This window comes from Cnephaeus nilssonii (genome assembly GCF_951640355.1).
Source record: "Cnephaeus nilssonii genome assembly, chromosome: 11".
NCBI lineage: Eukaryota > Metazoa > Chordata > Mammalia > Chiroptera > Vespertilionidae > Cnephaeus > Cnephaeus nilssonii.
Genome location: NC_137082.1, coordinates 84728418 through 84743783, shown reverse-complemented (window position 1 = coordinate 84743783; position 15366 = coordinate 84728418). Strand labels below are relative to the sequence as shown.

Here is a 15366-nt window from a genome sequence, read left to right as displayed (position 1 = left end):
AGATTTTGATCAATTACTTCAATTCTATAATTTCAAATACAAGTAAAACCAAACTACTATACTAGACAGTTTAGGGATGCAGTCATCACTTTCAAAGAGTAAAAAATAAAAAAAACCTACATAATAAAAGCCTAATATGCTAAGTGTCAAGTCATCCTGTTGGCCATTCAACCAATCAAAGCGTAATATGCTAATGACTAGAGGCCCAGTGCATGAAATTCATGCACGGGGGCAGGAGTGTGTCCCTCAGCCTAGCCTGCACCCTCTCCAATATGGGACCCCTCAAGGGATGTCCGACTGCCCATTTAGGCCCGATCCAGGTAGGATCCGGCCTAAACGGGCAGTCAGACATCCCTCTCACAATCCAGGACTGCTGGCTCCCAACTGCTTGCCTGCTTGCTTTCCTGATTGCCCCTAACCGCTTCTGCCTGCCCGCCTGATCACCCCCTAACCACTCCCCTGACAGCCTGATTGATGCCTAACTTGCTCCCCTGTCAGCCTGACTGCCCCTAACTGCCCTCCCCTGCAGGCCTGGTCACCTCTAACTGCCCTCCCCTGAAGGTCTGGTCACCCCTAACTGCCCTCCCCTGCAGGCCTGGTCCCCCACAACTGCTCTCCCCTGCAGGCCTGGGTCCCCACTAACTTCCCTCCCTTGCAGGCCTGGTCCCTCCCAACTGCCCTCCCCTGCTGGCCTGATCACCCACAACTGCCCTCCCTTGCAGACCTGGTCCCTCCCAACTGCCCTCCCCTGCTGGCCATCTTGTCGCGGCCATCTTGTGTCCACATGGGGGACGCCATCTTTGACCACACGGGGGCAGCCAAATTGTGTGTTGGAGTGATGGTCAATTTGCATACTACTCTTTTATTAGATAGGATAGAGGCCTGGTGCACAGGTGGGGGCCAGCTGGTTTGTCCTAAAAGGTGTCCCAGATCAGGGTGGGGGTTCCCTTGGGGCGTGGGGCGGCCTGGGCGAGGGGCCTGTGGTGGTTTGCAGGCCAGCCACGCCCCTCAGTGACCCAAGCAGAGGCCCTGGTATCTGGGATTTATCTTCTATAATTGAAACTTCGTAGCCTTGGGCGCAGCCAAGCCTCCTGCTTACTCCGTGGCCACTGCCATTTTTGTTGGGATTTATTTATCTTCTATAATTGAAACTTTGTACCAGAGGCCAAGGCAGGCCAGGGCTGTGGGAGCTTGGCTTCCATCGCCGGAGGCAACTCAAGCCTCCTGCTCTCTCCAGCTCCGTGGTTGCCGCTATTTTTGTTGGGATTTATTTATCTTCTATAATTGAAACTTTGTAGCTTTGAGTGTAGGCCTAGGCTGGCCAGGGCGGCAGGGAAGCCTGGCTTCCTCCATTGCCAGGGAAACCCAAGCCTCCTGTTTGCTGCAGCTTCATGGCCGCAGCCATCTTGGTTGGGTTAATTTGCATACTCGCTCCTGATTGTCTGGTGGGCGTGCCTTGTGTGTAGCGGAGGTACGGTCAAATTGTATATAACTCTTTAATTAGATAGGATATGCTAAGGCTGCTCAACCACTCGCTATGATGTACACTGACCACCAGGGGGCAGATGCTCCAACTGGTAGGTTAGCTTGCTGCTGAGGTCCAGCAGATCGGGACTGAGCGAGACGGGCTGGATATGCCCTGGAGCCCTCCCACAGTCCCTCCCCAGCTGGCCAACGTCCTGCATCCCTCCCTGGCCCCAATCGTGCACTGGTGGGGGTCCCTCGGCCTGGCCTGCGCCCTCTCACAATCCAGGCTGAGGGACTCCTCCCCCTCCCCAAGTGCACGAATTTCATGCACCGGGCCTCTAGTAATATCTAGAAAAAGCAGGATCGTGGTTACCACTGGTGTAGGGGAGGAAAAGTTTTTGAAAGACAAAATGCCTGAGGCAGGAAGGTTTCAGAGGGTGCTGCAATGTTTTATTTTACAATCTGGGTGATGGTTATACAGGTATTGGCTTTAATGTTATTCATTAGACTGTATGTATTCATGTTTTATGTACTTTTCTACTAATTACATGTCCCAATAAAACTCTATAATAATAGCCCTAACCGGTTTGGCTCCGTGGATAGAGCGTCGGCCTGCGGACTGAAAGGTCCCAGGTTCGATTCCAGTCAAGAGCATGTACCTTGGCTGCGTGCACATCCCCAGAAGAAGGTGTGCAGGAGGCAGCTGATCAATGTTTCTCTCTCATTGATGTTTCTAACTCTCTATCCCTCTCCCTTCTTCTCTGTAAAAAATCAATAAAAAATATATATTTTTAAAAATCTATAATAATAAAAGCATAATATGCTAATTAGACCAGACGTCCTTCCAGATGAAGCCGTGGTGGTGGGGGCCGAGGCAGAGGCAGCTGCCACAGTGGCAGGGGCTTAGCCCCTTGCCTCTAGTGTATATAAAGATAAGACCACTTGACCCATAAAAATGTTTAAAACAAACATACAGAAAATCCACTACAGTTAATTACTAAGTAATACTTATGTTTAAAAAATGTCTGAACATTTTTTGAATCATATTTCTCCAAATGAAAATAAATATTATTTGCATCCTAAATCAGCACATTTACTAAACTATCACACTTACTACTGGTGAGCATGGTAAAAGTGCTTTTCATACTCTAATGTGTAAATCAATTTGGCCTTCTGATCCAGAAATTCTTCAAATCTCTTAAACTGAAGAGTTATAAGCATCAAAATCTTACCCTCAATGTTTTGTTTAACAGCCAGAAGAATAAATGGAACCAACATAAATAATATTAAAACATTGTTTAATAAAATTATACAGATCTATTTGAGAAACTATATGTTATCCTTTAAATTAATCATTATGGTTACTATAGTCATATTTTTAAAAAATCTTTTTTAGAAATATATCCTAAAGTATTTACATATAAAATGACCATAGCCCCACCAGCGTGGCTCAGTGGTTGAGCACTGACCTATGAATTAGGAAGTCATGGTTCAATTCCAGGTCGGGGCACATGCCCAGGATGTGGGCTCAATCCCTAGTGGAGGATGTGCAGGAGGCAGCCGATGGATGATTCTCTCTCATCATTGACGTTTCTATTTCTCTCTCCCTCTTCCTTCTTCTCTGAAATCAATAAAAATATATTAAAATAAATAAATGGCTATATAGGATTTTCTTCAGAATAATAGATGAGGGTATGAATGAGAAGTAGGGGGATATGAATGAAGCAAGATTAGCCATTAGTTGTTAATAGCTAAAACTGAGGGATGAGTATAATGAGGGAGGTATCTCCCATATTATTTTGGTATTTGTTGTACGTTTGAAATTCTTTATAATAAAACATTTTTAAAATTAGGGTGAAAATTAAGGAGATGAGTTGAAATGATATACTTTGCATCTTTTTATGATAAGAAAAAGTTATGAAGGGATAGAGGAAAGAAAAATCAAAATCCTATGTTTATATGTTAAGAAGCCTTCAGTATTTTACTTCTAAACTTCTGTTTTATCATTTCTATAATTTAAAAAGTTATATTCAAACTATGAACTGAGAAAATCTACTTAGCTATGCTCTCTTTTGAGCATAATTTAATCTGTTTCTACATTTCAATTAGCCAGAGATTCCTGAATCTTCTAAGACAGATACAGTGACTTATTTTTCTTTTCAGCATCTACTTCAGATCCTTCCCTAGCTTTTGTTTTTTAATTTTTATTATTATTTTTAATCAGAGAGGAAGGGGGAGGGAGAGATAGAAACATCAATGATGAGAGAATTATTGATCGGCTTCCTCCTGCATGCCCCCCAATGGAGATCGAGCCTGCAACCTGGGCATGTGCCCTTGACCAAAATCGAACCTGGGACCTTTCAGTCCACAGGCCGATGCTCTATCCACTGAGCCAAACCGGCTAGGGCTTCCCTAGCTTTTTAAGTGACAATTTTACATTGTGTTCTATTTGAAACCCAGTTTCTTCTGCTAAATATTTATGTATTCAATGCTAAAACCAGCACTTTGGTATTTTATATTTTAGTTGAAAACAGCTCTTAACTTTTCTTTCAGAGACAGTTAAAAAAATATATAGAGACAATTTGTGTGACTATAACCGTTACTCGTAAACTATTAACTAATGCTATAATGAGAACTGTACTTATCTAAACCTTAAATTACTGTTATTATATTAAAACCTGTGTGTGTGTGTGTGTGTGTGTGTGTGTGTGTGTGTGTTTGTGCTGTGCATGTGTTTCTATTACCATAAAGAAAATCTAATTATAGGGAATCAATTTTAAAATACACTTACCAGGATGATTGGAAATGGGAGGCTGGAATGCAAGCTCATTGTGAACTGGCCCTAAAGAAAAGATAATAGAAATCCCAATTTTATTTATTAAAAGTTCACTAATATTAAAATTTTTAATATACCTTATTTCAATATAACTATCATACCTTAGGAGCTGTTTGGATCGAGTTTCTGCAATGTCTAAGAACTTAAAAGTTTAATTTACATTACTTCATAATTATAATAAGCAAATACTCTTGAATTACTTTTATATTTAATGGCTAACATTTAGTGCTATATGCCAAGTGCTGTTAAGCAATTTATAATAGCTGTACATGCAAAACTTAATGTAAATTATAAATTATTCATGTAACATGTAATACAGTATAATTTATAATGTAATATGTAATAATAATTTAAATTGTTAGGTCCATTCTAAAAACAAGTGTTTATGGCTTATTAAATTAAGGCTATTTCCATAATGGAAGAGTAGCTAACATAATTGAGAGATTATTATGTGTTAAGACATTGTGCTAAACATCTCATATGAATTATTACATTTATTTATTACCACACTGGGTCAGATACTACTAATTACTACTGTTACACTTAAGGCTTAGTGAGATTAAATAATTTGCCAAGGTCACACAGCCAGTTAAGGGTCCAAATTCAGCACCCTTAACCACTATGCTGGCCCAGCAGCCATTAAAAACTATATTCTCTTAAGACATCAAAAAATAATGTAACTGGAAAAAAACAAAAACAGGATATAACAATATACACAATATGATCTCCTCCTCCCCCCAAATTTATATATACCCATTTATATGACTGGAAGGAAAACATGACAAAGTATTACAAGTGGATATCTCCGGATAGTAGGATTCTTATTTATACACTTCTATATTTTTTTAAGTTTTCTTTGGGACTATTAACCTTATATTAGAGGGAAAAAGATTTAATACATATGAAAGATTTATACTATTGATTTTACTAAGTCAAAAGAACAAAGTTCCTCTTCTGCCTGAAACTACAAGCTATGGTTAATCAGTAGGGTATCCCTTCCAATCAAGCCTGCAGAGCAATGATAGGTTCTACATCAGAGTGTCTATGGTATGCTAAATACTACAGTGAGGGAAACCCTGAGATCTTGACACTCAAAGGGTTTCAATCAACTTGGGGGTGGATATACAAATACACATGAGATCTAAGAACATGCACAAAGCAAACAAACAAATGAATGGAAATCAATGTGGTGTTAATGAAACATTAGCAACGGAAAAATAAATATATTTGGTAAACATTACTCCTCTAAAACAAAGGTATGATAACACAGTTATAAAAAATAATGTTTACAAAAAATACTGAAAAACTCATCATTTAATAAAACTAAATTGTAAAATGAATAAAAGATGTAAAAACAGTTTTTAAATGGAAAAAAAACCAAAGTCCTCAAAAAGAAAAGGCCCTTACAACAAAAACAAGAGCTTACAGTAATGTCCGGGATGGGGCGGCATAGGCGGGTGGTGCTGAAGATGGCCGTTTTGGTGGTGAGGCAAATTAGGTGTGTATGGTGCGGTCCTACTTCCAGTCCAGGTGGTAGTGCTGTCTAAAAATTAAGGCCCACATGGATTAATTTGCTCTTAAAAAGTCTGCCTAGTTCTTCTCAACTACTAAAATATTTTAAAAAGCATGTACATACTATGATGGTAAGTAGCTGGCTGACCAGTAAATCCATTCTGCTGCTGTCCTGGCTGAGGCCCTGAAGCTATCTGCAACAATCCTTCACTATGGCTGCCTGCCAGTATACTGGCAGGCTGACCTAGAGGAACAAGAAGACATTAAGATGGCACATTTATAGATGCAATCCTATGGTTTTATAAGTAACTGAAGGACCAAATTACATGACAGTCACAACTATAAAAATGAGCAAAAATGAACTCATTCATGGCCTATCAAATAAAAAATCCTAAAGTCCTCTATAAAGGCAAACCTTAACTTGAAGAAGTTCAAAATCATTGTATCTTAAGTAATGGCTAGCTAATTTTAGTGGCCTATTTCTTCACAATATTCTTCAAATGCCAGAAAAATCCCACTATATGTCTAGCCTACCACATTAACTTCTTCAGAAGCGTATCAGTTCACCCCGGCCACTCCATTCAGCTCTGGACCTTTCTGATTAGGACTCCAAAAGTCCAGGCTTAAGTAAATGTTGAAGACTGGAAAGTTCATTATTATCAGCTCTGGTACTGGTAATAATAGAATGCTAGGGTTTGATAAGAGAAAAGCAGATCAGGCAAATATTTTAAATGAAATGTGATGGATAAGGTGAGAAAATAAATAAAAAAAATTTCAAGCTCCACTGTTTAACTGTTATAGTATGATTGCTAGTTCTTAAAAAAAACTATCAGACTATCAGTCTTCTTTGAAATTTTTTCATGTACTTTTAAAAACCAAGAATCATCTCTTTCCAAGAACATTATCACACTCCTGAAATTACAGGAAACTAGTTGCCCTCTCTGTATGTAACAAAGAAGACTAAGCTTCCTCTGGCTTCTATTCAATTAAAAACCATTCTATGATATTCCTTACTGGCCTACATTTTTAAGGTCTTTTTTTTTTTTTTAAGTGGGGAAAAAATCTTGATTTCTTTAAGCAAGCATTAAGTCAACTGTTTGTCTCATTTCTAAAGCACTGAAATGCCATAATTATTGTCTAATCTTTATAGGACTCAGCCCCAGTTTAAAATGAAGTCACTTTAGCAGGCATCAACAAAGGCACGCAATTTCAACCTCCAAGATACTATCAACAGAGGTTAGTAGCTGTGCTCTAGCACTAATCTAAGCTGTAAAGCACATTCTTTAATTCTCCATCACTACCCATTCTCTTTGTCAACTATGTTCCCAAACTGGTAAATAAAGAGTAGATAGCCTGGCTGGTGTGGCTCAGTGGTTGAGTGTCAACCTATGAACCAGGAGGTCATGATTCGATTCCCAGTCAGGGCATATGCCTAGGTAGCGGGCTCGATCCTAGTGTGGGGCATACAGGAGGCAGCCTGCTGGAGGCTAAGAGCACTAGTTAGCACAATAAATGTGAGAAGCTCATCAGAAGGCTGATGGACATTTTCAGCAGGGCTGAAAATCTGCATATTATTACCTGCTGCTGAATAGCTGTAGGCCTTTTCCCTTACCTGATAATCTTTTCCTGTTTACCAAACTTTACCTTTGATATGCCTGTTTGCATTCCTAAAGGGCCAATGTATTTTCAAGTAAATAAAAAGCCCTGTGCCTGGAGCCCACTTCACTAGAGGGTGAGGCCTCCACCTGGCTCCCCTAATGCCTTCCAAATTTGTATTTCTTGTCTAGTCTCTATTCATTTATGTGCAGCCCTTCTCCAGATTCCTGAAACCTTGCTGCGAAAAGACTGCGGCAGCAGCCAATCAATGGTTCTCTCATCACTGATGTTTCTACCTCTCCCTCTCCCTTCCTCTCTGAAATCATTAAAAACAAAAAAATATCTATATATATAAAAGGATAAGTGACCGGCCAACTGGCTGACTGGCTGACCAGCCAGTAGGTATGATGCGAACTGACCACTAGGGGGCAGACACTCAACGCAGGAGCTGCTAAGCGACAGCAACTTTGCAGAGTGCCCTCTCACACTCCAGGACCCCTTGGGGGATGTTGGACTGCTGGTTTCGGCCGATGCCCTTCGAGCTCCAGCACTGCCCCAGGTGTCGCTGGCTGGGGAGAGACTGCGGGAGGTTGGCTCCAGGGCGTGTCCAGCACATCTCGCCCAGTCCTGCCCCGCCAGCCACCTTCTAATTAATTTCCTTTGGATGTGCACGAATCCATGCACCGGACCTCTTTTATACATACATATATATATATATATATATATATATATATATATATATATATATATATATATCATACATATATATATGTACGAGAGAGAACAGAAACACCAAGTGGTTATATCCTCACATGTTTTCACATAAACACTGTATCTAAGTATTCATCTCATGTAGCAAATCCAAAAGATACTGCTTTGAAGAGGTAAAATGAATTAAAGAGGGGGAAAGTTGGTATGCTTTACTCAAAAACTCAATTATATAAATCAGTTCTCCATTTATTCTAAAGGTCAAATTTATATATTGAATCTGATCTGATATTAAAGTAAACAGAATAATGCTCCCTTTGGTAGGGGCCAACAAAGTATCAGTCCAAATCTATTAACATCTAGTGCTGATGTGGACTTAGATACAATCTCCTTAGCAACCAGGTGCAAATAACATATACATGCCAACAACCTGCTCTGTGATTAATTTTACAAAGCTATTCCAAGCAGCAAATTGTCCAGACATTTGTGACTGTAAAAATAAATAACAGTAACAGAACCAGGTCATTATTGCCTTCATCAGGCCCCAAGAAAAGTTGAACCTAACAGCCCTTTGCCAGAGAAGGTGGCACCTCTATTATGGGGAAAACCTTTTTGAAATAGACTTCTTACTTGAAAAAACACAGCGTTAGCTTATGTAGAATTTAGCTTTATTTCAAAATCAACTAAAATACTTAACATTTATCTTGAGGAATATTAGTCTGTCAAGATCCCTTCTTCTAAGTTTGCACAATGGGAGACTGAGATGACTATTATAAAGCAATAGTCTGCCAGATAAATCAAAAGAAGAACACTGATTAAAGGAAAGCTCGCAATTCCATTACCACAGATTTTTATAAACATGTTGGTTTAAAACAACTTGTTAACTACTTAACTATTTCTCTAAAAAGTATCTGAAAGCTCAAGAAGCTTCTTACTTCTGCATGTAATAGTAGATAAGTACAAATTAGACCACTAATTTAAATCAGTATTGTAATCAAAGTCATTACTTAATTTCCAAGTGACTATACATCAACATAAAAATGTTTAAATAAACTACAAACCATATTTTCCAGGACCAACCCAACAACCTATTCAATATCTATTTACCAATGAAAGATACCATAGTACAGCCCAGCCAGTATTGCTCAGTGGTTGAGCAATGACCTATAAACCAGAAAGTCATGGTTTGATTCCTGGTCAAGGCACATGCCCGTTGCGGGCTTGATCCTTAGTAGTGGGTGTGCAGGAGGCAGCCCATCAAAGATTCTCTCTCATCACTGATGTTTCTCTCTCTCTCTCCCTCTCCCTTCCTCTCTCTGAAATTAATAAAGACATATTTTTAAAAAAGATACCATAGTACTTTTAATTATTACTTACTTGGGGTTTTCCTCCAAGTGACTATATGTAAATATTCAATGGTTAAGGAAATTCAACTTGCTGACTACATCGGATTCTACAACTCACTTGTGGAAGCCACAGGAATGTTGGGAAAGTTGGTGGTGCTGGAAGCATTAGACTCAGCTGGAGCTAGCAGAGCCGGGGTGCTATATGTCTCCGTCGATGCACGATTACTTGGTGGATGCTGGATGGTTTGAATTGAATGCCCTTCAGTAGATAATGATGGCTGTCCCTCAAAGTCATGTACATATTCATCCTTCACCAACATACTTGGTGGAGCTATACAGAAAATTAAGCATATCTTAAAATCTTATAAGCTTCTATTCCTAGAAAAAAAATCTTATAATAATACCTAAAATTAATAATAGTGTAAATAATTCAGAGTTTTTTATAATATTTGAAAAGCATACTACTTTATCAGCAAAAGCTATTTATTTAGAGGTAGTGGCATCAGATATACTTTATCAATCAATTTGACTGACCCCTTGAAATTTGAAGCGAGACTATATTCCAACAACTTCCAGCAATGGTTCTGAAGAGGTAGCCCTTAGTTAACTTAGAAATAATAATAATCCCCTTAAATATATAACATGAGGCAGATAAAAACCAAATGGCTGGGGAAACTATTTATCCAGATGAAACCAAATTGAGATTGAGCACTAAGCTATTATCTTTTGGCTAATTTCATACACAGTAGAATTATGAGTCAGATCTGATAGCTATCCAATTCCAGGATCTAGAATTATTAAGTAACATAGTCTTTGAAAGTAAAGTATACTGAATATCCCTTAAGGTTTATGACCAGACAGAAAAATCCTAAATGCTAAATCAAACTGAAATTCCCTTCTAGAAACCCAACCCAAATAATGGTACTCAATAACAGCAGTATTTTAGGATAGGGAAAGAGTGTAGAGTCTTCAGAACTGGAACCCCTCAAAAGCACCCCCCAAGGAGATTCTAATATAGCTATCACTACAGTTTCCCAACCCCTAACACCCCTTGAGCTAAATGCTTTAATTCTCCAAAAAATATGGATGGAGAATGGTGATGATGGGAAGTGACATGGTATCAATATCTATGGCGACAGGGCTTTAACCAATCTGGGTCCCTTCCCAGACCATCACAACAGCTTCTATTACCAACCAATTGTTTGAAGAAACCTAATAACCATTAACAAGTACCAAAAGGCACTAGAGTATTCTTCTGTTACTAATGGCACACACACAAAAAAAAGGGGAGAATAAAAACAAGTGGACTTTCAGGGTCTTCCTAAATTTTGTTTAAGGTCAGAAGATATTTCTGACCCACCTCTAAGATTCTGCAACAGAAGAGGAACTGAGCCACTAACTTCCCTCCAGAACAATGGCACACCTTTTTAAGGTGACAGTGGCTCTTCACCAGAGTTTCTCTGCAAATTAATTAGTTCTTAGAATTTTGAGTTTATTAACATGTTCTAAATAACAGAGCTAAAGTTTTAACAGATCTCTGTTCTCCCATTATTACACTAAAAAAAACAACAACAAAGAACACACACACCCATTTGTTGCATTTCCCCACCTCAAAACACTTTCTCCTTTTTAAAATAGGACTAGATCAGTGGTCGGCAAACTGCGGCTTGCCGCTCTGTTGACTAATGAGTTTGCCGACCACTGGACTAGATCCTCTGTGATCAGCATATAAAGTGCCCTGTAACAAGACTGAAAAAATATTTATATATATAGTTGTAAATCATTCTTAAAATTACCTATCATTCATAAAAATAAGTTAGGCTGAAATGAAGAAAAATTAGAATACTGGTATTTTTTAATGTTATACAAGATTCCAAATTACCAAACATTACAGGTATTTATATCCATTTAAACCAGCTCTGTTAGATTTTCTTCCAAAATAACCAGTTTTAACCAATTCAAAAAATATTCTTCCTTTGTATGATTTATGATTCCCTATTATATTTTTATACTACTTTAGTTCATAAGCAGCAGTTCAAATAAAAGCACCAACAGCTTATTTAAACCCAGTTTTAAACACTGATGCATGCAACCCCCAAAACCTACATTTCCAAAGGGGCAAGACTTTTTCTGGTAAATGTTACCAGAATCTACAATTTCTAAGTAAATGAAAAATAGAGGAGACTGAATAAAAAAAAAAACACAGAGAAAGTTACAAGAAATAGGTTACTTACCATTACTCTGCAATGTTAATCCTGAGAGATCTTCATTTTTAAAAAGGGAAAAGAAAATGAAACATTAATCATTACCATGCAAATGTTTTCCATTATATTTTAAATTACTAAATGTAAATATAAGCCAAAGTTAAAACTTCATGAACCATTTCAAGAATAAATGCTATCATAATACATGAAATATTCAACTCTATCATGCTTTCCATCTTATTTTCCAAAACAATATTCTAAACGGGCAAAATACCAATTATTTAGTTTTAGCAATCAAAATTCAAATGTGTTCCAAAGTTGAAATGTAAATATTTATATTTCATTAAGAATGTCTGTTTCTTTAACTTTAGTTGAAGTCCTGGGCCACCTCCAAATTTATAATTTAACTTAGAAAAATTAAAACACTATTGAGATGTTATCCCTTTGTGCTTCTAAGGAAAAAAGCAAAGTTTACTTACCAATTCCAGGTGATACAACTCGTTCATAGTGATATGGATTCACACAGACACTATCACACTTTAAGTCAAATGCATACTGACAATATTTAACATGTTTTAGTTCATTTTTGTGAAGATCAGGCCACCTCCAGAGACGGGCATAGATCACATGAGGAAATCCTTTCCGGCCTGCCACCTAGGAAAAAGAAACCACCATTTATTGAACATCAGTTATGCATCATACATTGAACAAGGCACTTTATACGTGTTCTCAGTTAATCCTTACAATCCTATAAAGTCAGTTTTTTAATCTCCATTTCATAAATGAAAAAACTAAAGCTCAAAATAACTTACTTGGCCATGGTCACAAAGCAGGGAGCTTAGGTATGATTTCAAGGCCTGTGCTCGGGTTTTAAAATGCAAAGAAAGTATGGCTTTGTTGTGGAAATTATGCATAAAATCTAGAAATAAAAATGTTAAATCTAATGACATGTTCCTTTAAAAATATTAAGGACAGGAGATATATTATGTAGTTCTACATGAAAAAAATGTGACCAGTTAAAATAAAAGGTAAAGAAAATTTGTCAAATATAAGCTTTTTAACTTAAGTTTTAAAGATATCCTTGAATTCTTCTAGATTGTTTTTTATATAAAAGTACCAAACATACATTATCAGATTTCTAAATTATTTTTAAAAGACCACAAGTATAACTCAGGTTTCAAAAATGTGCATGTAATACCAAAAAGGAAAAAAAACATAAAAAGCAACAAGAATGAATACCAAAATGCTAAAGGTATGGGTTTTCTTCTGCCTTTTATTTTTATGTTCCAAATTTTCTACATTTAACTTTTTAGTCAAAACATTAAACAATTTAAAAAATGTCTTTATTATATGGAATACATATTCTTTCATATATTCCCATAGTGGGTATTGGTACAGGCTGTATAATAGCTAAAGAGATGGGGCAAGAATTAAAGTATCCCAAAGAAACTGAAAGGAAACGAGAATTTCTTTTTTAATCTGCCACTACAGAAGATATATAAAAACTAAAGTACAAGACTAACCTGAAGCCTTCCATCCAATGTTCTCTGTATGGTAACACATTTACTAGGATGAGCTCCATTTGTAGTAATGGCTGTTATTAACGAATCCAATTCATCTTTTTTCTCCTTCAGCTTCTTTACCAAACTTTCAATTGCTCTTTTTGCAAATGTTTCACTCTCTCCACCTTGTCTATGGCACATCAAACTATGTACAATGCTCAGACAGGCATCATTACTTGTTGGTGTATTTGTAATAGACATATTGTCCATTTGTTAAGGTTATTTCTTCCAAGTCAAGTATGTCTCCAATTTCCAGAGCAATTTTGATATTTTGGAGGCAGTGAAAAACACTGGCTAATGTCACAAGGAAAATTGTTAAGACATGTGGTATTCAGGATGACCTTAAAAAAAAAAAAAAGAAGACAGATATTAGAACACAGTTTACAAAGTAAATTCAACTTGGGAAAGATGGAATTACTCCAGTTAAGTCAAAGATTCAATGCACATAATTAAAATTTGGTGCTTAGCCCTAGCTGGTTTGGCTCAGTGGATAGAGAGGGTCGGCCTGTGTACTGTAGGGTCCCGGATTCGATTCCGGTCAAGGGCACATGCCTAGGTTGCAGGCTCAATCCCCAGGAGGGGCATGCAGGAGGCAGCCGATCAATGATTCTCTCTCATCATTGATGTTTCTATTTCTCTCTCCTTCTCCCTTCCTCTCTGAAATCAATAAAGATTTAAAAAATAAATTGATGCTTAGATTTTTTAATGACTTAATTAAAATGTTGCTGTTTTTGACATTCCAAAAATATTAAAGTTAATCCTTCTCATTATTATAGAGGCATGTTCAATCAAGCCTTATTGACTGTACTAGTCACCATAAAGTAAAATCTTAGGACTTTTAAAAAAAGAAATACTTAGGAAGGCCAGCACTTAAAAATATTCATAATAGATAAACAACTAGTTAAACCTAATAGTCCATCACTAACACACATGAAAAATTCACTGTAACCTAATACAAATGCCGTTTATCAGTGTATAACACCCATCTTTGTTCAAAGATACTACTGACAACAATAAAAAGATAAAAACTTTTACATGGGCAAAGGATTCTAAAACTAATTTCTACAAAGCATGGCCGTAAGCACATGAAAAATGCTCAATCGTTAATCATTAAGGGAAATGCAAATCAAAACCACAAGGAGACACCACTTCACACCCACTAGGTTGAATAAATCAAAAGGATATACAGAGAAAGACAAATACCATATGATTTGTCTTTCACTACAGAATCTAATAAACAAAATAGAAACAGACTAACAGATATGGAAAACAGACCGACAAGCTATCAGAGGGAAGAGGGCTAGGTGAAAAAGGTGATGAGATTAAAAAAAAATTCATGGACACAGACAACAGTGATTACCAGAGGGAAAGTGAGATGAGGGAAAGTAAAAGAGGGTAAAGGAGGGATAAATGGTGATGAAAGGACACCTGACTTTGGGTGATGAACACATAATACAATATACAGATACTGTATTATAGAACTGTATGCTTGAATCCTATAATTTTATTAACCAATGTTACCCCAATAAACTCACTAAAACATTTTTTTTTAATGATAGATAAATACAAGCAATAGGGTAGTGAAGGCCTGGAGCAAGGGGCAAGGGTGGACCAGAAGGGATCAATGGGGAGGAAAGGGGGACATAAATCTTTCAAAAATAAAGATTTAAAAAGAATAATTTAAAAAATAACTTGAGCTAGAAAAGATTTTTTCGAAAAGGATATACAATAAGTACTGGTAAGGGAGTGGAGAAAATCAAACTCTCATACATTGCTAGTATGGTTGCAAAATGGTGCAGCCACTTTTGGAAAGTTATCTGCCAATTCCACAAAATGTTAAACAAAGAATTACCCTATGACCCAGCAATTCCACCCAAGATTACTGAAAACCTATGTCCACACAAAACCTGTACATAAATGTTCATAGCAACATCATTCATAATGTCCAAAAAGTAAATACAACCCAAATGTCCATCATCTGATAAATGTATAAATGAGTATAACGACCAGAACCACCAGAGACCAGAACAACCACGGCCCCTTGCCTGGCCATTCCCGCCCCCCAGTAGGAACCCCACCCAGATCAGGGGCATGGCCAGCCTGCAAACCATCCCCGGCCCCTCACCCCCCAGCGG

General features: G+C 37.6%; 1 protein-coding gene across 5 annotated transcripts in view; it reads right to left on the bottom strand.

Annotated features, from left to right (window-relative positions):
• SMAD4 (SMAD family member 4) overlaps positions 1-15366 on the bottom strand; it is a 57412-nt gene that overhangs the window by 18921 nt on the left and 23125 nt on the right. For all 5 annotated transcript variants that reach the window (XR_013814213.1, XM_079784482.1, XM_079784481.1 and 2 more), the window contains 7 exons: positions 13193-13572; positions 12149-12323; positions 11700-11729; positions 9584-9796; positions 5940-6059; positions 5730-5846; positions 4259-4309 (listed from right to left, as the gene is read on the bottom strand). Coding sequence is in view for 4 of the 5 variants with exons in the window: in XM_079784482.1 (XP_079640608.1) it covers positions 4259-4309; positions 5730-5846; positions 5940-6059; positions 9584-9796; positions 11700-11729; positions 12149-12323; positions 13193-13441 (955 nt within the window). In the remaining variant the exon portion in view is untranslated. The remainder of the gene's footprint in view (positions 1-4258; positions 4310-5729; positions 5847-5939; positions 6060-9583; positions 9797-11699; positions 11730-12148; positions 12324-13192; positions 13573-15366) is intronic.